Source organism: Tachyglossus aculeatus, chromosome 4, assembly GCF_015852505.1.
Source record: "Tachyglossus aculeatus isolate mTacAcu1 chromosome 4, mTacAcu1.pri, whole genome shotgun sequence".
Classification (NCBI taxonomy): Eukaryota; Metazoa; Chordata; class Mammalia; order Monotremata; family Tachyglossidae; genus Tachyglossus; species Tachyglossus aculeatus.
This window is the reverse complement of record NC_052069.1, coordinates 134,931,977-134,952,769: the sequence shown is the minus strand read 5'-3', so window position 1 is coordinate 134,952,769 and position 20,793 is coordinate 134,931,977. Positions and strand designations below refer to the sequence as shown.

The 20,793-nt window shown below is 49.3% G+C and overlaps 1 protein-coding gene across 2 annotated transcripts in view; it reads right to left on the bottom strand.

Annotated features, from left to right (window-relative positions):
• Positions 1 to 20,793, bottom strand: part of ATRN (attractin) — a 207,032-nt gene that overhangs the window by 120,056 nt on the left and 66,183 nt on the right. For both annotated transcript variants that reach the window (XM_038744636.1, XM_038744637.1), the window contains exons 3-5: positions 18,752 to 18,865; positions 7,403 to 7,531; positions 2,335 to 2,540 (exon numbers count right to left, since the gene is read on the bottom strand). In XM_038744636.1, the coding sequence (XP_038600564.1) occupies positions 2,335 to 2,540; positions 7,403 to 7,531; positions 18,752 to 18,865 (449 nt within the window). The remainder of the gene's footprint in view (positions 1 to 2,334; positions 2,541 to 7,402; positions 7,532 to 18,751; positions 18,866 to 20,793) is intronic.

Genomic DNA, 20,793 nt, shown 5'->3' with positions numbered 1-20,793 from the left:
CTGATTCATAGCGACTCCGTGGATATATTTTCTGCAGAAAGTCCTGGCCTCTGCCATCATCCTTCTAGACCGTGAGCCCGCTGTTGGGTCGGGACCGTCTCTATATGTTGCCGACTTGTACTTCCCAAGCGCTTAGTACAGTGCTCTGCACACAGTAAGCGCTCAATAAATACGACTGAATGAATGAATAAATCTAGCTTTACTTCTCTTTATTCTGATGACTTGACACCTGCCCGCATGTTTGGTTTTGTTGTCCGTCACCCCCTTCTAGACCGTGAGCCCGCTGTTGGGTAGGGACCGTCTCTAGATGTTGCCGACTTGGACTTCCCAAGCGCTTAGTACAGTGCTCTGCACACAGTAAGCGCTCAATAAATACGATCGAATGAATGAATGAATGAGGTAACTGAGGCCCAGAGAAGTGGAGCGATTAGCCCAAAACCACCCAGCTGACAAGTGGCGGGGGCAGGATTAGAACCCAGGACCTCCGACTCCCAAGCCCAGGCTCTTGCCAGTGAGCCACAGTGCCTGGCACATAGTAAGCACTTAAATGTCATTTTTTAAAAAAATGCTTAGTTCAATCAGACAGTGGTGGTGATGGGGGGGGGCATCTGAGAAGCCCACCGCCCTGTCGGTGGGGACTTTCAATCAATCAATCAATCAATCAATCAATCAATCAATCGTATTTATTGAGCGCTTACTATGTGCACTTTCGATGGAGAAGCAGAGCAGCCTAGTGGATAGAGCCCAGGCCTGGGAGACAGAGGTCCTGGGTTTGAATCCCGACTGTGTGACCTTGGGCAAGCCACGGCACTCCTCCCTGCCTCGGTTACCTCATCCATAAAAAGGGGGTTAAGACTGTGAGCCCCGCGCGGGGCCGAGACGGCGTCCAACCTGATTTGCTGACCCCTGCCCCGGCGCTTAGTAGTCACAGCACGGCTCCGTGGCTAGGACACGGGCCTGGGGATCAGAAGGTCCTGGGTTCTAATCCCGCCTCCACCACCTGTGTGCTCTGTGACCCTGGGCAAGTCACTTCTCTGTCTCCCCCTTCTAGACTGTGAGCCCACTGTCGGGTAGGGACCGTCGCTATATGTTGCCGACTTGGACTTCCCAAGCGCTCAGTACAGTGCTCTGCACACAGTAAGCGCTCAATAAATACGATTGATTGATTGATTGGGCCTCAGTCAATCTGCAAAATGGGGATAAGAGCGTGAGCCCCACGTGGGACGGGGACTGTGCCCAACCTGATTCACTTGTACTTACCCCACTGCTTAGATCGGTGCTTGGCACATAGTAGGCGCTTCACGCAGGTACCATAATGATTACTTTTTATTATTATGATCATTCTGGTACTTGTGAAGTGCTTATTATGTGCCAGGCACTGTTATGAGCGCTGGACGGGACCTGGCACATAGTAAGCGCCTTTAACAACTACCATAATGAGCAGACAGGAGAAGCAGCGTGGCTCACTGGAAAGAGCCCGGGCTTTGGAGTCAAAGGTCATGGGTTCAAATCCCCGCTCTGCCACACGTCTGCTGTGTGACCTTGGGCAAGTCACTTAACTTCTCTGAGCCTCAGTTACCTCATCTGTAAAATGGGGATTGACTGTGAGCCCCACGTGGGACAACCTGATCACGTTATATCCCCACAGCGCTTAGAACAGTGCTCTGCACATAGTAAGCGCTTAACAAATGCCATCATCATCATTATCATTATTATTATTATTTGGAGTCCGAAGTCATGGGTTCGCATCCCGGCCCCGCCACGGGTCTGCTGTGTGACCTCGGGCAAGTCGCTTCGCTTCTCTGAGCCTCCGTTCCCTCATCTGGAAAAGGGGTATTAAGACTGTGAGCCCCCCGTGGGACAACTTGATCACCTTGTATTCCCCCCCCCCCGGCGCTTAGAACAGTGCTCTGCACATAGTAAGCGCTTAACAAATGCCATCATCATCATTATTATTATTATTATTATTTGGAGTCCGAAGTCATGGGTTCGCATCCCGGCCCCGCCACGTGTCTGCTGTGTGACCTCGGGCAAGTCGCTTCGCTTCTCTGAGCCTCCGTTCCCTCATCTGGAAAATGGGGATGAAGACTGTGAGCCCCCCGTGGGACAACTTGATCACCTTGTATCCCCCCCCGGCGCTTGGAACAGTGCCCTGCACATAGTAAGCGCTTAACAAATGCCATCATCATTATTATTATTATTAAGTACCGTATAAAGAAAAGGGGTGGGGGGTGCTTTTCAGCCTGTCATTCAGTCCCGCCACATTCGCCTGCCTGACTCATCTGTCGGCCCGCGGGTGACCGTTGGTGGCTGAAGGCGCGCCTGGCTACTCACCCTGCCAGCCGGGTGAGCAGGAGCAACCGCGGGCATCGCTGGCGTTGCAGAAGCCGCGCGAGGGGCCGCCGCACTGGGCCGGGCAGCGGGGGACATCGCAGGCCTCGCCGGTCCAGCTGGGCGAGCACTGGCACGCCACCGTGCCGCTGCTGTTGCTCGGCTGGCACTCTCCTCGCCCGGAGCAGTCACTGGGGCACGTGTCCAAGCTGGCACGGGCACGGGGAGGAAAAAATCACATCAGCCACTGACGCGGGCGGTTCTTGACCCCACTGCCGCTCGCGTCCCCCCCAACCGCTAGCCCACGGGGACACCCACGTCCCCCCGATCGCTAGCCCAGGGGAGCTCTTGACCACAGTCCCGCTCACGACCCCTCCGTTTGCCGGTCCGCGGGGAGTTCTTTAATACGGCGCCACTCACGTCACCCCAAAGATCGCTAGCCCTTATTACCCTCAAGTGGACTTCTTGTCTCACGGGGGGGACCCCAATTCCTTCCCAGCAGGGCTGCCTCCGGGTCCCGGGCCCCTCAACCCCGTCGCGCTCCCCAAATCATCCCCTGCTTCCATCCGCTCTGAGAAGGCCTACGCCTATGAAACAATCCTATTTATTGCGTGCTGACTAAGCGCGAGGGAGAGGTCTCTATATGTTGCCAATTTGTACTTCCCAAGCGCTTAGTACAGTGCCCTGCACATAGTAAGCGCTCAATAAATACGATTGATGATGATGATGACCACAGAGCAGAGACGGCAGGCACGTTGCTTGCCCAAAAGAGCCAGTTCTGGCGGCTCTTGTCCACCCACCCGTCTAGTGAGATGCGGCCTGGTCTAGTGGACAGAATCCAGGCCGGGGGGTGAGAAGGTCATCATCATCATCATCATCAATCGTATTTATTGAGCGCTTACTGTGTGCAGAGCCCTGTACCAAGGTCACGGGTTCTAATCCCGGCTCGGCCCCTTGTCTGCTGGGTGAGCATAGGTAAGTCGCTTCTCCATGACTGAGTTCCCTCTTGTGGAAAGCAGGGATGAAGACCGTGAGCCCCACGCGGGGCGTGAACTGTGTCGAACTTTACCCGTCTGCGTCTACGCCAGCACTTCACGCAGTGCCTGGAACATAGTAAGTGCTCTACAAATACCATAAAAAAAAAAGAAATAAAGGCTTCCTTCACACCATCAGTTCTGGAAAAGTGCCGCGCCGGGAGGGGAGGAGACGGGGCAGAGGTCACGTCCCAGCCACCGCCCTTCCCGGGCTGCTTCGAGGGGAACCCTCCCCTACAAGAGTGCCAGCGGGGGAAAAAACGGGGAGAGGCAGGATTGGAAGACTTGGAACGAATGGGATGTGGAAGGAATGGGAAGGAATAGGGTTATTCCCACCCAGCTAACAAGGGAGAGACTGGAGAAGAGGGGGAGAGAGAGAGAAGGAGCGGAAGGCAGAAAGAGAGGGACGGAGAGAGAACAGTCGCTCAACGCTACTGACTGAGCGCTTACTCCGTGGTAGAGCACTGTACTGAGCGCTTACCGTGTGGTAGAACACCGTACTAAAGCGCTTGGGACGGTACAATAGAGTTGTTTTCTTTTTTCTGAGATTTAAGTGCTTACTGTGTGTCAAACTCTGTACTAAGTACGGGGTAGATACAAGACGATCAGCTTGGACACAGTCCGCGACCCACGTGGGGATCGCAACCTTCACCCTCGTTTTCCAGCTGAAGGAATGGACGGCCAGAGAATAATAATAATAATAATAATATTAAGCGCTTACTATGTGCAAAGCACTGTTCTAAGCGCTGGGGAGGCTACAAGATTATCAGGTTGTCCCTCATGGGGCCCACAGTCTCAATCCCCATTTTACAGAGAAGTGAAGTGACTGGCCCGAAGTCACACGGCTGACACTTGGCGGAGCCGGGATTTGAACCCATGCCCTCTGACTCCAAAGTCCGGGCAAAGTCAGAGAAGTCAAGTGATTGCCCAAGGTCACGCAGGAGACGGGTGGTGGAGCCGGGATTAGAATCCAGCTCCTTCGCTCAGGCCCGGGCTCTCTCCCTGAGGCCACGCTGCTTCTCATTAAATGATCATTACTTTATTACATTAATACAGATCTCTACGTAAGCGCCGTGGGGCCGAGGGAGGGGTGAATAAGCGAGTGCTCAAAGGGTACAGATCCAAATCATCATCATCAATCGTATTTATTGAGCGCTTACTGTGTGCAGGGCACTGTACTAAGCGCTTGGGAAGTCCAAGTTGGCAACATAGAGAGACGGTCCCTACCCAACAGTGGGCTCACAGTCTGCGTAGGGCACACAATAGGGAGAGGAAATCTAGGAAGGCTTCCTGAAGCCTTCTTCAAGCGCTTAGTACAGTGCTCTGCACATAGTAAGCGCTCAATAAATACGATTGATTGATTGAGGAGCTGTGACCTTATCAAGGCTTTGAGGGGCAGGGAATGTGTCTGCTTCATTTCTCTCGTATTGCACTCTCCCAAGCGCAGAAAACAGCGCCCTGCACATAGTAAGTGCTCAGTGAACACCACCGATTGATGGATGGATTGGGAGAGCAGTGTCTACAGGGGTTTTGGGCTTGGGGAGAATGAGGGTAAGGGGTTGGTGGCGAAAAAGATGAGATGGGAGCACCGTGAGGAAGCAGAATGTGCGGGCCAGGCCGGAGGAAGAGAGCAGCGAGGTAAGGCAGGATGGGGCAACCCTTATACTTTATTTCCTCTTTCTCTGATCTGTTTTCATGTCTTTCTCGGCCTGAAGACTGTAAGCTCCTTGTGGGAAAGCCCTGCACCTACCAACTCTGCTATATTGTCCTCTCCCAAGCGGTTGGTACAGTGCTCTGGACACAGTAAGCGCTCACTAACTACCTCTGACCCACTGCCTGATGCCCACTGTTCTCGGCCCCGTGTGACGGAGCACAATCGATAAGGAAGTTTTCAACCGCCACGGAGGGAAACGTGATTAAGTCCCAGAGAACCTGGGTACAGAACCGGTTAATGATTGAACGCCAAAAGCGAATGAGGAAATAGTCTCATGCGGAAGTATCTAACATAGGTGGCCAAAGTCTGGGAACAAGAGGAATCGATGAAGACCTTGAACCTGATTTCGCACGAATTGCAACCCAAAAGGGCCTCTCATCTGTCCGTCTGCGTATCTGTCCCTGTACTTGGGGTGTTTTAACGTTTCACTGGGCATGAACTTACTGTGTTTATTATTATTTTGTCCTCTTCTGAGTGTTTAATATAGTGCTCTGCACTCAGTAAGGGCACAGTCAATATGACTGAATGAATTGTCCCAATGTATGTGCTCTGCACTCAGTAAGGGCACAGTAAATATGACTGAATGAATTGTCCCAATGTTTGTGCTCTGCACTCAGTAAGGACACAGTAAATACGACTGAATTGTCCCAATGTGTCTCCATTCCTCTCCTGAAACTATTTTCATAGATTGTGAGCCCCTCCAAGGTACAAGGTCTATATCTTTATTATTTTTTTTCCACGGTATTTGTTAAGCACTTACTGCGCGCCAGGCACTGTACTGAGTGCTGGGGTAGATACAAGCTAATCAGGTCGGGACAACGTGGGGCTCACTGTTTTAATCTCCATTTTACGGATGAGGCAACTGAGGCCCAGAGAAGTGAAGTGACTTGTCCAAGATCCCAAACAGACAAATGACAGAGCCGGGTTTAGAGCCCCGGTCCTTCTGACGGACTGACTTTGATTCCCAAACCCGTGTGCCAACCACTAGGCCACTCTGCCCTTTTATTTCCCACCTCTATATTTTTTTCCCAGTGCTTAATAGAGTGCTGTATATATCTGTGTGTAGATGTAGATATAGATAGTACATATCTGTAATTTCTTTATATTAATGTCCGTCTCCCTCTCTAGACTGAGGGCTTTTGTGGGCAGGAATGTGTCTGTTTGTTGTTACACTGTACTCCCCTAAGTGCTCAGTACAGTGCTTTGCTTAGAGTAAGCGCTCAGTAAATATGGCTGAATAAATGAACGAATGCTGAGGAAGCAGTCGGGCCTAATGGAAAGGGCCTTGGAATCAAAGTCAGTCAGTACTGAACTAGGCGCTTGGGGAAAGTCCAAAAGAACAATAAACAGAAACATTCCCCGTCCACAACGAGCTTTTTAGACTGTGAGCCCACTGTTGGGAAGGGACCGTCTCTATATGTTGCCAACTTGTACTTCCCAAGCGCTTAGTACAGTGCTCTGCACACAGTAAGCGCTCAATAAATATGACTGATTGATTGATTGATTAGTGGAAAGCACGGGGGCTTGGGAGTCAGAGGTCATCATCATCATCATCATCAATCGTATTTATTGAGCGCTTACTGCGTGCAGAGCACTGTACTAAGCGCTTGGGAAGTACAAATTGGCAACAGATAGAGACGGTCCCTACCCAACAGTGGGCTCACAGTCTAAAAGGGGGAGACAGAGAACAAAACCAAACATACTAACAAAATAAAATAAATAGAATAGATATGTACAAATAAAATAAATAGAGTAATAAATATGTACAGACATATATACATATATACATGGGTTGTAGTCCCAGCTCCGTCACTCGTCAGCTGTGTGACTTTGGGCAAATCACTTCACCTCTCTGTGCCTCAGTTCCCTCAGCTGTAAAATGGGGATTAAGACTGTGAGCCCCACGCGGGGCAGCCTGATTACCTCGTATCTACCCTAGTGCTTAGAACGGTGCTTGGCGCATAGTAAGCGCTTAAAAAATACCATCATCATTATTGTTGTTGTTATGATGATTATTATTACAGGGAGCTTATGAATGGTATGAGTGATTGAGTGATTGATGGGCAATCAAACTCCGTCTCCCCTCAGATCGCCTACACTGTAGCTACACCCCCATAACTTCTTTCACTGCCGGCCCCGCTGCGGCCCAAGGGAGCTGTGACCCTGAAATTAAAAATCGGTTTCCTCTCTGTAAGAGGAAGGCGCCGGCTTCCCAGGCGCGTCTTCAAGCCCGGAGAGGAAATCCTCCGCTACCCAAACGGTTGACGCGGGGAGCTTCGGTCTGGGCGGCGGGTCAGGGTCCGTGAACCGGCCCCCTGCTTACTTGTAGGTGATGTTGAATCCCGTCAGATTGTAGGCTGCGTCGCTGAAGAAGTGGAGCAGGACGTAGCCCGAGGTGGCCACCACTTCTGGGACCGTCTGGTTGCCGTTCCTCTCGGGGACGATGAGGCCACTGAAAGGGGGAGAGGGGCCGTTATTCAAAACGGTAAGTGGAATAATGACAGTAATACTTGTTAAGTGCTTACTCCGTGCCGGACACTGCTTGAAGCGCTCAGGTAAATAATAATAATGGCATCTGTTAAGTGCTTCCTACGTGCCAGGCCTGGTACTAAACGCTGGGGTGGACGTTGGCAAATCGGGTTGGACACGGTTCCTGTCCCATGTGGGCCTCGCTGTCTGTGGAATAATAACACTAATAATGACGGTAATACTTGTTAAGTGCTTACTCCGTGCTGGACACTGCTTGAAGCGCTCAGGTAAATAATAATAACGGCATCTGTTAAGTGCTTCCTACGTGCCAGGCCTGGTACTAAACGCTGGGCTGGACGTTGGCAAATCGGGTCGGACACGGTTCCTGTCCCATGTGGGGCTCACTGTCTCAATCCCCGTTTTACAGGTGAGGGAACTGAGGCCCAGGCGAGTGAAGTGACCAGCCCGAGGTCCCGCGGCAGATCAGGGGCAGGGCGGGGATTAGAACCCAGGTCCTTCCAACTCCCAGGCCCCTTTTCTTCCCCCCAGGCCGAAGGGCAGAAAGCTCACGGTGTCTACAGCTCTTCCGCAGGGCAGATCAAACCAGGGGAGCGTCCGCCTCTGCCTAGGCAGATGCCAACTTGCTGAAAAAGTGCGCGCTTGGCATAGGGTCAAGACGCCCCTCACAGAAGGGGTGAAACCCCCCAACTTGTTCAAGCCGACACACTCTTCCCCTGGCTCACCCCTGACCTGAACCCACTGTTGGGTAGGGACTGTCTCTATATGTTGCCAACTTGGACTTCCCAAGCGCCTAGTACAGTGCTCTGCACACAGGAAGCGCTCAATGAATACGATTGATGATGATGATGATGAACCCACTGTTGGGTAGGGACTGTCTCTATATGTTGCCAACTTGGACTTCCCAAGCGCCTAGTACAGTGCTCTGCACACAGGAAGCGCTCAATGAATACGATTGATGATGATGATGATGATGATGAACCCACTGTTGGGTAGGGACTGTCTCTATATGTTGCCAACTTGGACTTCCCAAGCGCCTAGTACAGTGCTCTGCACACAGGAAGCGCTCAATGAATACGATTGATGATGATGATGATGATGATGAACCCACTGTTGGGTAGGGACTGTCTCTCTATGTTGCCAACGTGTACTTCCCAAGAGCCTAGTACAGTGCTCTGCACACAGTAAGCGCTCAATAAATACGATATTGATTGATTGTGGGGAACCACTGTGCCCGCCCTCCAATGTGTTTGCTGCACCAGGAAGGGCCCCCAAACTGAAAGCCTATCCAGAGACCTCTGGTTTCCTCCTGCTCCATTCATTCATTCATTCAATAGTATTTATTGAGCGCTTACTGTGTGCACAGCACTGTACTAAGCGCTTGGGAATCAATCAATCAATCGTATTTATTGAGCGCTTACTGTGTGCACAGCACTGGACTAAGCGCTTGGGAAGTACAAGTCGGCAACAGATAGAGACGGTCCCTACCCAGCAGTGGGCTCACAGTCGAGAAGGGGGAGACAGAGAACAAAACAAACCATATTAACAAAATAAAATAAATAGAAGACATATGGACAGATAAAATAAACAAATAAATAGAGTAATAAATCCGTACAAACATCTAAACATATATACAGGGGCTGTGGGGAGGGGAAGGAGGTAAGGCGGAGGGGAAGGAGGGGGCTCAGTCTGGGAAGGCCTCATTCATTCAATAGTATTTATTGAGCGCTTACTGTGTGCAGAGCACTGGACTAAGCGCTTGGGAAGTACAAGTCGGCAACATCTAGAGACAGTCCCTACCCAACAGCGGGCTCACAGTCTAGAAGGGGGAGACAGACAACAAAACAAACCATATTAACAAAATAAAATAGATAGAATACATATGTACAAATAAAATGAATAGAGTAATAAATCCGTACAAACATCTATACATATACACAGGTGCTGTGGGGAGGGGAAGGAGGTAAGGCGGAGGGGAAGCAGGGGACTCAGTCTGGGAAGGCCTCATTCATTCAATCGCATTTATTGAGCGCTTACTGTGTGCAGAGCACTGTACTAAGCGCTTGGGAAGTACGAGTCGGCAACAGATAGAGACGGTCCCTACCCAGCAGTGGGCTCACAGTCGAGAAGGGGGAGACAGAGAACAAAACAAACCATATTAACAAAATAAAATAGAATACATATGTACAAATAAAATGAATAGAGTAATAAATCCGTACAAACATCTATACATATACACAGGTGCTGTGGGGAGGGGAAGGAGGTAAGGCGGAGGGGAAGGAGGGGGCTCAGTCTGGGAAGGCCTCATTCATTCAATCGCATTTATTGAGCGCTTACTGTGTGCAGAGCACTGTACTAAGCGCTTGGGAAGTCCGAGTCGGCACCAGATAGAGACGGTCCCTACCCAGCAGTGGGCTCCCAGTCTAGAAGGGGGAGACGGACGACAAAACAAGGAGACAAGTGTCTCTAGGCACGGGGGGCTGAACTAATCTCGGACAGAAGTGGCAGACCACCCCTGTCAAACAGGACTCCAGGCCACTTCTCTTTTCTCTCTCTTTCCCCCACTCCCTCCATCCCCCTTAATAATAATAATAATGATGGCATTTATTAAGCGCTTACTATGTGCAAAGCACCCCTTCCCCTCCCTCTTCCTTTCTTCCCTTTCCCTTCGCTATTAACGCCTGTCTACTTGTTTCATTTTGTTGTCTGTCTCCCCCTTCTAGACCGCGAGCCCGTTGTTGGGTAGGGATTGCCTCCCTTGCCGAATTGAACTTTCCAAGCGTTTAGTACAGCGCTCTGCACACACTAAGCACTCCGTAAATACGACTGAATTGAATGAATGAGGTCACTTCTCTGGGCCCCGGATCCCTCGTCTGTAAAATGGGGATAAGAGTGTGAACCCCCTGTGGGACAGAGACTGCGCCCGGCCTGACCGGAGAAGCATCATCATCATCAATCGTATTTATTGAGCGCTTACTATGTGCAGAGCACTGTACTAAGCGCTTGGGAAGTCCAAATCGGCAACATATAGAGACAGTCCCTACCCAACAGTGGGCTCACAGTCGAAAAGGGGGAGACAGAGAACAAAACCCAACATACCAACAAAATAAAATAAATAGAATAGCGGCGTGGCTTAGTAGAAAGAGCCTGGGCGAGGGAGTCGGAGGTCGTGGGTTCTAATCCCGGCTCTGCCACTTGTCAGCTGGGTGACTTTGGGCAAGTCGCTTCACGTCTCTGGGCCTCAGTGACCTCATCTGGAAAATGGGGATTAAGACTGTGAGCCCCACGTGGGACAACCTGATTACCTTGTATCTACCCTAGCGCTTGGCACGTAGTGAGTGCTGAACAAATACCACAATTATTATTATTATTATTCTTAGTTTGTATCATACCCAACGCTTAGAACATTGCTCGGCACATAGTGCGGAACAAGTACCGTAATTATTACGACACCCGTGAGGCTCCTGGGGCTCGCGGACAAGCTCGGACAACTGTAACCCCCATTATCTTCGTGGCCCCCCCATCCTGGTGACATCACACGAGATGTTATTTATAACTTTGTTTTTCTGACGGTAACGGACGAGGGTTTCTGAGGGAACAGAAGGGCTTTGTTTCTTCCCAGTGGTGGGGGAAAAAAAACCCTGCTAAATCCACGTTTTATTCAAAAGGATCGCTTGGAACACTCCCTCCCAAACTGAAGCCCCAATAACTCCCGCCACGAACAGTGGCAGGGGCCCTCAAATACCCGCCGCAAGGTATTTCGTAAATCCTTGTGCGAAATCCTGAAAATGCCAGGGAGAATATTCACTGGGATTCCCCCTGCACCGCCTAGAAAAAGCAGGCTTAGAAGCAGCACTGCTTAGTGGCTAGGGATCTGGGTTCTAATCCCACCCCCGCCACGTGTCTGCTGGGTAACCCTGGGCAACGCGCTTCATTTCTTTGCCTCTCAGTCCCCTCATCTGGGAAATGGGGATGAAGACCGCGAGCCCCATATGGGGGCAGGGACTGTGTCTGACCTGATTAACTTGGATCCCCCCCAGGGCTTAGGACAGCGCAAGTCGATGGTATTTATTGGACACTCTCTGTGTGCGGAGCTCGGGGGAGGGCAACAGAATTGGTAGATCATCATCATCATCAATCGTATTTATTGAGCGCTTACTGTGTGCAGAGCGCTGTACTAAGCGCTTGGGAAGTACAAATTGGCAACATACGGAGACAGTCCCTACCCACCAGTGGGCTCACAGTCTAAAAGGGGGAGACAGAGAACAAAACCAAACATACTAACAAAATAAAATAAATAGAATAGATATGGACAAGTAAAATAAATCAATCAATAAATAGAGTAATAAATATGTACAAACATATATACAGGTGCTGTGGGGAAGGGAAGGAGGTAAGACGGGGGGGATGGAGAGGTCTAAATTAAAGGGAACCAGTTGGGCCTAGGGGAAAGAGCACGGGCCTGAGAGTCGGGGACCTGGGTTCTAATCCCGGCTCCGTCGCTTCCGTCGCCTTGGACAAGTCACTTCCCTTTGCCGTGCCTCGGTCTCCTCATCTGTAAAACGACGCATCTGTCCAACTTGGCATCTACCCCAGCGCTTAGAACAGTGTCGAAAATATGGTAAGCGCCGTAAAAAAAGTCACGTCACTTCCCTGTGCCTCAGTTTCCTCATTTGTAAAAAAAAGAAAAAAATGGGGATGGAGACGGCGAGCCCCACGTGGGACAACGATCAGCTTGGCTCTACGCCACGGCCTGGTTCATCGTCTGATACTATCTCTAGACTGTAAGCTCGTCATGGGCAGGGAATGTGTCTGCTTATTGCTGTACTGTACTCCCCTAAGTGCTTTACACAGTGCTCTGCACACGAGTGCTCAATAAATATGACCGGATGAACCGATGAACGATACAGAGTAAGCATTCATTCATTCAATCGTATTTATTGAGCGCTTACTGTGTGCAGGGCACTGTACTAAGCGCTTGGGAAGTCCAAGTGGGCACCATATAGAGACGGTCCCGACCCAACAGCGGGCTCACAGTCTGGAAGGGGGAGACGGACAACAAAACAAGACAGATTAACAGAATAAAATACATAGAATAAATACGTAGAAGTAAAATAAACAGAGTAATAAATATGGAGTCGGAGGCCGTGGGTTCCAACCCCGGCTCCGCCGGTTGTCAGCTGGGTGACTTGGGGCAAGTCACTGCACTTCTCTGGGCCTCAGTTCCCTCATCTGGAAAATGGGGATTAAGACTGGGAGCCCCCCGTGGGACGGCCTGATCACCTTGTAACCTCCCCAGCGCTTAGAACAGTGCTTTGCACATAGTAAGCGCTTAACAAATGCCATTATTATGATGATTCTCTGTGCCTCAGTTACCTCATCTGTAAAATGGGGATTAAGACTGTGAGCCCCCTGTGGGACAACCTGATCACCATGTAACCTCCCCAGCGCTTAGAACAGTGCTTTGCACATAGTAAGCGCTTAACAAACGCCATTATTATTATTATTATTATTATTATTATGTACAAACATACACATATATACAGCACTTAGTAAATACAGTAAATACATGTTGCCCTCACTGCACGTCAGTGGGTCTCAGGAATATCAAACTCAATGAAATGTGAGAAAAACAACAGCGGGAGTCTACACTTACTTTACCATCTGTAAAATGGGGATTAAGACTGTGAGCCCCACGTGGGACAACCTGATCACATATATAAGCACTTAAGAAATACCATGAAAAAAAAAACCCTCTGCAGCTGCTGAAAATGTGTTAGGTCAGTCGGCCAGTCAAGGGTATTTATTGAGCGCTTACTGTGTGGACAGCACTGTACTAAGCGCTCGGGAGAAGACAACAGACTAGACCGTGAGCTCGTCGTGGGCAGGAACGTGTCTGCCCTCATCCCCCTCTCCATCCCCCCATCTTATCTCCTTCCCTTCCCCACAGCACCTGTATATATGTTTGTATATATTTATTACTCTATTTATTTTACTTGTACATATCTATTCTATTTATTTTATTTTGTTAGTATGTTTGGTTTTGTTCTCTGTCTCCCCCTTCTAGATTGTGAGCCCACTGTTGGGTAGGGACTGTCTCTATATGTTGCCAATTTGTACTTCCCAAGCGCTTAGTACAGTGCTCTGCACACAGTAAGCGCTCAATAAATACGATTGATGATGATGACTGTCTCTATATGTTGCCAATTTGTACTTCCCAAGCGCTTAGTACAGTGCTCTGCACACAGTAAGCCCTCAATAAATACGATTGATGATGATATTCTACTCTCCCAAGCGCTCAGTACAGTGCTTGGCACAGAGAAAGCGCTCAATAAATACAACCGAAATGAACCGACAATAGAGCAATATAACAGACACATTCCCGGCATTTAATGCCCCCCTCCACCTCTCCCAAGCCACTGCCGTCGCTTCCGCGGGTCCCTGGAAACGCAGACACCATTTCCAGTGCTTAGTACGGTGCCCAGCCCGTAGTAAGCGCTCAACAAATACCGTTATTATTCTTTCGGGCCGCAAGATCGGACACGGGGGCCAAAGGGGAGGGAAACCGGCCTTTCAAAAATAAAAATACCAGACGTGATGGCGGTGGGGGCTGTTGAAATACCGGAGAGAAGGCAGGCGGGCCCAAAAGACCCCTCAGTATTCATTCGTTCAATCGTGTTTATTGAGCGCTTACTGTGTGCGGAGCACTGGACTAAGCACTCGGGCGAGGACAACAGAGCAATAAACAGACAAATTCCCTGCCCACAACGAGCTGACAATCTACGGCACGGAGCCCCGGAGCAGCCCGGGGTGGAAACAAGAGTTCGGAATAGCAGGGCATCAAATCCCACCAATTCATTCCACGGTATTTACTGAGCGCTTACTGTGCGCGGAGCACTGTACTAAGCGCTTAACCCGAAGGACCCTCGGTGAACCTTTCACGGATGCCGAATAAGAAGTGCTGAGATTTTCAGCGCTTAGGCCAGTGCTCTGCATCCAGTAGGCGCTTAATAGATACGACTGAATGAATGAATGAATGAATGAATGAATGAATGGGGAGGAAGGACGCTGCTGGGGGACGGCGATCGTGGGAAAATGGGATCTGATGTATGTTTGGTTTTGTTTTCTGCCTCCCCCTTTTAGACTGTGAGCCCACTGTTGGGCAGGGACTGTCTCTATATGTTGCCGACCTGTACTTCCCAAGCGCTTAGTACAGTGCTCTGCACACAGTAAGCGCTCAATAAATACGATTGATTGACTGATTGATCTGATGTAGGCTGCCCACCAAACGGCCACAGAGCCCAGAAGGGACACCATCCCTGACAGTTATCGGACTTGGGCATCGAAGCACCTGGTTTCTGATCCCTTCAGCAAGTCACTTTACTTCTCTGGGCCTCAGTTTCCTCATCTGTAAAATGGGGGGGAAGGCCGGGAGCCCCACGTGGGCTGCGTCCAACCTGAATACTTTGTAACTGCTTCAGCGCTCAGTATAATACCTGGGACACAGTAAGCACTTAACAAATCCCATTTTTTTTAAACAGAGGTGAGAAGCAGTGTGGCTCAGTGGAAAGGCTTAGCACAGTGCTCTGCACACAGTAAGCGCTCAATAAGTACGATTGAATGAATCCCGGCTCCGCCACTTGTCAGCTATGCGACTTTGGGCAGCGGAGCACCTGGTTTCTGATCCCAGCTCCGCTACCTGCCTGCTGTGTGACCTTCAGCAAGTCACCTCACTTCTCTGGGCCTCAGTTCCCTCATCTGGAAAATGGGGATTAAGACCGTGAGCCCACGTGGGACAACCTTGTTTACCTTGTATCCCCCCCACACCGGCACTTAGAACAGTGCCTGGCACAGAGTAGGCGCTCAGCAAATACCAACATTATTAGACTGCTCTCTGAATTTCGGCCCGGGAGTCAGAAGGACCTGGGTTTTAATCCCAGCTCCACAACTCCTCAATCAATCAATCGTATTTATTGAGCGCTTACTGTGTGCAGAGCACTGTACTAAGCACCGTCCTCTGCTGTGTGTCCTTTGTGGGGGGAAAAAGGTCTTGAATGTTCTCTGTGTTTCGGTATCAGGAGCTTTTCAACGGCTGCCATTTCTCATCATTCCTCCAAATTCCCAGCATCTGCTACTGCTCCCAAATCAGTTCGCTGACCAGAAGGGCTCTCTGGAGCCGAGTGCGATGGAACTGCACTGTCCTTCTAAGCGCTTAGTACAGTGCTCTGCACACAGTAAGCGCTCCATAAATACGATTGATTGATTCTAAGTGGGCAGTGCGATTCCGGTGTCAACAAAGAGACGTGATGCAAGCTAAAATGCAATCTTTTTACCTCGGTAGAGAACAATTCCCCCGCAAGCCCTCATCTTGGGCTCTGGCCCCCGTCTGCTCCGGCTTCGGAACGGGCCGGGCGGTTTAATAAAGGGGAGCGGCGAAGTGTTACGACCCGTCTCGTTAGCTCCGGGACGGAAAACTCATTAAAAGCGCTCACAGACGCATGGACCTTTCTCCCACAGTAAATTACCTCCAAAGCGAACGCACCCGTCCAAACCCATGCCGCCTGACACCAAATGGAGCCGTTTCCTGGGTGTGAGGACCATCATTAAGTCACCTCAATCAATCGATCACGTTCACTGTGTGCAGGGCGCTGTACTAAGCGCTTCGGCTCGCCCAATAACCAGAGCTGGTAGGCACGTCCCCTGCCCGTGATGAGCTCTTCGACGGATACCCGGCGAGCCAGCGTGTCTCAACCCACTATTCGTCCCTAGTGCTTAGTGTCATTAATTATACCCACTCTCATTTGCTTGCGTTTGAGTTTATTCCATATTCGATGATTTATGTTGATTTCATAACCAGGGCTGGTGGGCACGTCCCCTGCCCGTGATGAGCTCTCCGACGGATACCCGGCAAGCCGGCGTGCCTCAACCCACTATTCGTCTCCAGTGCTTAGTGTCATTAATTATACCCACTCTCATTTGCTTGCTATATTCGATGATTTACGTTGACTTCTCCATCTGGAAATACCGTTTTGCTATCCATCTCTCCCCTTAGAGGGGCAGCTCCTTGTGGGCAGGGTACATTCTTTGGTTTTTCCAAGTGCTCACTGCGCTGTAATGCTCAACAAATACTATTTCTCTGCTCTCTGCAATCCTTTCAGGTTGCCCTCACTGTTGGGGGATTCGCGGCTTGGAAACTCTGCCTGCTTCAGGAAAAACCCTAACCCTAAGCCCCTTATCACGGAGAAGCAGCATGAAATAGTGGCGACAGAAAAAGGTCAAGGAGTTAAAAGGTCACGGGCTCTAACCCCGGGCCCACCGCTTGTCTGCTGTGTGACCTTGGGCTAGTCACTTCACTTCTCTGGGCCTCAGTTCCCTCAACCATAAAATGGGGATTGAGACCGTAAGCCTCAAGTGGGACAGGGACTGTGTCCAACCCGATTTGCTTGGATCGACCCCGGCGCTTAGGACAGCGCCTGGCACAGAGTAAGCGCTTTACAAATGCCAACATTATTATTATTACTTTTACGAAGGGGATGATCACTTTGACTTTGGAGGCAGAAAATAGCTAGCCACTTTTACCACCCCACGCTGGAGGTCAAATCGTGTTATCTGTATCCGCTGGACTGAAATTACCGTTTGCCCAGGAAGAAGTTGAATTTTAACACACTCTAAGCATATGTAGTAATAAAACGCCTTCTGATTCAGCGGGCACCAAATGGTTTCTTGGATACTTAGTGTTTGACAATTAAATTGGACTCAAATGTTGCCATACTGCTTCACTAAACTGTCTCCTTTTTATGGTATTTGATAAGAGCTTACTATGTGCTTGGCACGGTACTCAGTTAATTGATATGTAAAATGGGGATTAAGACTGTGAGCCTCACGTGGGACAGGGACAGTGTCTAACCTGATTATTTTAGATCCACCCCAGAGCTCAGTACAGAGCCTGGCACGTAGTAAGCAACAGAGAAGCAGCGTGTTTAAAATGGAAAGAGCCTGGGCTTTGGAGTCGGAGGTCAGGGGTTCAAATCCCGGCTCCGCCAACTGTCCGCTGTGTGACTGTGGGCAAGTCACTTCACTTCTCTGGGCCTCAGTTCCCTCATCTGGAAAATGGGGATGAAGACTGTGGGCCCCCAGTGGGACAACCTGGTCACCTTGTAAGCTCCCCAGCGCTTAGAACGGTGCTCTGCACATAGTAAGCGCCTAACACATACCATCATTATTAAATACTAAACAAAAATGCGGTTGAGGAAACGTGGCTTGGGAGATACACAGATGTTTCTATTAATTGGACTGCGAAAGACACAGTGAGTCAATAATAATTGTGGTATTTGTTAAGTCAATCAATCATATTTTTTTGAGCGCTTACTGTGTGCAGAGCACTGTACTAAGCGCTTGGGAAGTACAAATCAGCAACATATAGAGACGGTCCCTATCCAGTATAGAATGGGGAGACAGACAACAGAACAAAACATGTAGACAGGTGTCGAAATCGTCAGAACAAAGAATTAAAGCTATATGCACACCATTAACAAAACAAATAGAATAGTAAATATGTACAAGTAAATAGAGTAATAAATCTGTACAAATATATACAAGTGCTGTGGAGAGGGGAAGGAGGTAGGGAGGGGGGGATGGGAAGGAGGAGAGGTGGTTCCCTACCCACAGTGAGCTTACAGTCTAGAGTAGGAGTCAGAAATTAAGATAAATAAATTATTGTGTGCCAGGCACAGTAGAGCGCTGAGGTGGATACAAGCAAATTGGGTTGGGCACAGTCCCTGTCCCACGTGGGGCTCACAGTCTCAATCCCCATTTTACAGACGAGAGCACTGAGGCCCAGAGAAGCGATCTGCCCATGGTCCCACAGGAGACAAGTGATGGGGCTCGGATAAGAACCCCCAACTGTGAGCCCACTGTTGGGTAGGGCCTGTCTCTACATGTTGCCAATTTGTACTTCCCAAGCGCTTAGCACAGTGCTCTGCACACAGTAAGCGCTCCATAAATACGACTGATGATGATTCCCGGGTCCGTGCTCTAGCCGCTTCGCCGGGCTGACGCGTTCACGGCTACTGGGCTAACTCAGGGCTACGTTCTCCGAGAAGAGTCAGGGCCAGAAGAACCGGCAACGCTTTCGCCCCGGATGACCGGACACCCAATTTAACATCTGGTTTTCGCCAGAACTTACCTAAAGGCCGCCAGGAGCGGGGCGTAAATGGAGTCTCCGTCGTAAACGTACAAGTGGTCCCAGCTACACTCCGTAGCAAAATGATTGAAGCGGAGCCTCAGGAGTCTGTTGGGCCTGAAAGCAACCGAGAGAGAACAAATGAACGGCAAGAAATTATCCCTCCGGCACAATAAACGGGTGTTTGTTTCAGTTTCTTGAATGGTGCCTGTGAGGCGCTTACTACATATCAGGCGTTGGTCTGAGCACTGGGGTAGCTACAAACTCATCAGATTGGCCTTCCCAGACTGAGCCCCTTCCCTCCTCTCCATCCCCCCCATCTTACCTCCTTCCCTTCCCCACAGCACCTGTATATATGTATATATGTTTGTACATATTCATTACTCTTTATTTTACTTGCACATATCTATTCTATTTATTTTATTTTGTTAGTATGTTCGGTTTTGTTCTCTGTCTCCCCCTTCTAGACTGTGAGCCCACTGTTGGGCAGGGACTGTCTCTATATGTTGCCAATTTGTACTTCCCAAGCGCTTAGTCCAGTGCTCTGCACACAGTAAGCGCTCAATAAATACGATTGATGACGATGATTGGACACGGTCCCTGTTCCACACAGTCTCCATCCCCATTCTGCAGATGAGGAAACTGAGACCCAGGGACGGGAAGGGACCGGCCCAAGGTCACACGGCAGGCAAGGGGCAGAGCCAAGATGGGAACCCAAGTCCTTCTCACTCCCGGGCCTGGGCTCTATCCGCTAGGCTTTTAGTTTAGTGAGCTTATTCCTAAAGAGGGTTCTCCTAAAAAATACCCAATTCTTTACCATTCCGGGTCCCAGAAAAAAATGCACGGAAAGAGATTTGGACAAACGTGTTTGGACACAATCTTCAGATTACAGATTAATGAATTTGGAAAATGATTCAGCTGGGGTTCTTGGAGACATTTTAAACGACCTTTCGAAAGGATTGGAAGAGCGTTTATTTGCTGAATTTTCAAAAAGGCTGGGTTCTCGCACTTCAAGCCCTGCAGAACATTTTAATGAAGATTCCCCACATTCCCAATGAATACATTTTATAATGATAGTGGTACTTGTCAAGCGCTTACTACGTGCCAGGCACTGTTCTAAGCACTGGGGTAGATGCAAGATAATCAGGTCCTAGAAAAAATTGTACGCAAAGAGATTTGGACAAACGTGTTTGGACACAATCTTCAGATTACAGATTAATGAATTTGGAAAATGATTAAGCTGGGGCTCTTGGAGACATTTTAAACGACCTTTCGAAAGGATTGGAAGAGCGTTTATTTGCTGAATTTTCAATAAGGCTGGATTCTCGCACTTCAAGTCCTGCAGAACATTTTAATGAAGATTCCCCACATTCCCAACGAATACATCTTATAATGATAGTGGTACTTGTCAAGCGCTTACAATGTGCCAGGCACTGTTCTAAGCACTGGGGTAGATGCAAGATAATCAGGTCCTGGAAAAAATTGTACGCAGAGAGATTTGGACAAACGTGTTTGGACACAATCTTCAGATTACAGATTAATGAATTTGGAAAATGATTAAGCTGGGGTTCTTGGAGACATTTATACGACCTTTCGAAAGGATTGGAAGAGCGTTTATTTGCCGAATTTTCAGTAAGGCTGGATTCTCGCACTTCAAGGCCTGCAGAACATTTTAATGAAGATTCCCCACATTCCCAATGAAAACATCTTATAATGACAGTGGTACTCGTCAAGCGCTTACAATGTGCCAAGCACTGTTCTAAGCACTGGGGTAGATGCAAGATAATCAGGTCCTAGAAAAAATTGTACGCGATGAGATTTGGACAAACGTGTTTGGACACAATCTTCAGATTACAGATTAATGACTTTGGAAACTGATTAAGCTGGGGTTCTTGGAGACATTTTAAACGACCTTTCGAAAGGATTGGAAGAGCGTTTATTTGCTGAATTTTCAATAAGGCTGGATTCTCGCACTTCAAGGCCTGCAGAACATTTTAATGAAGATTCCCCACATTCCCAATGAATACATCTTATAATGATAGTGG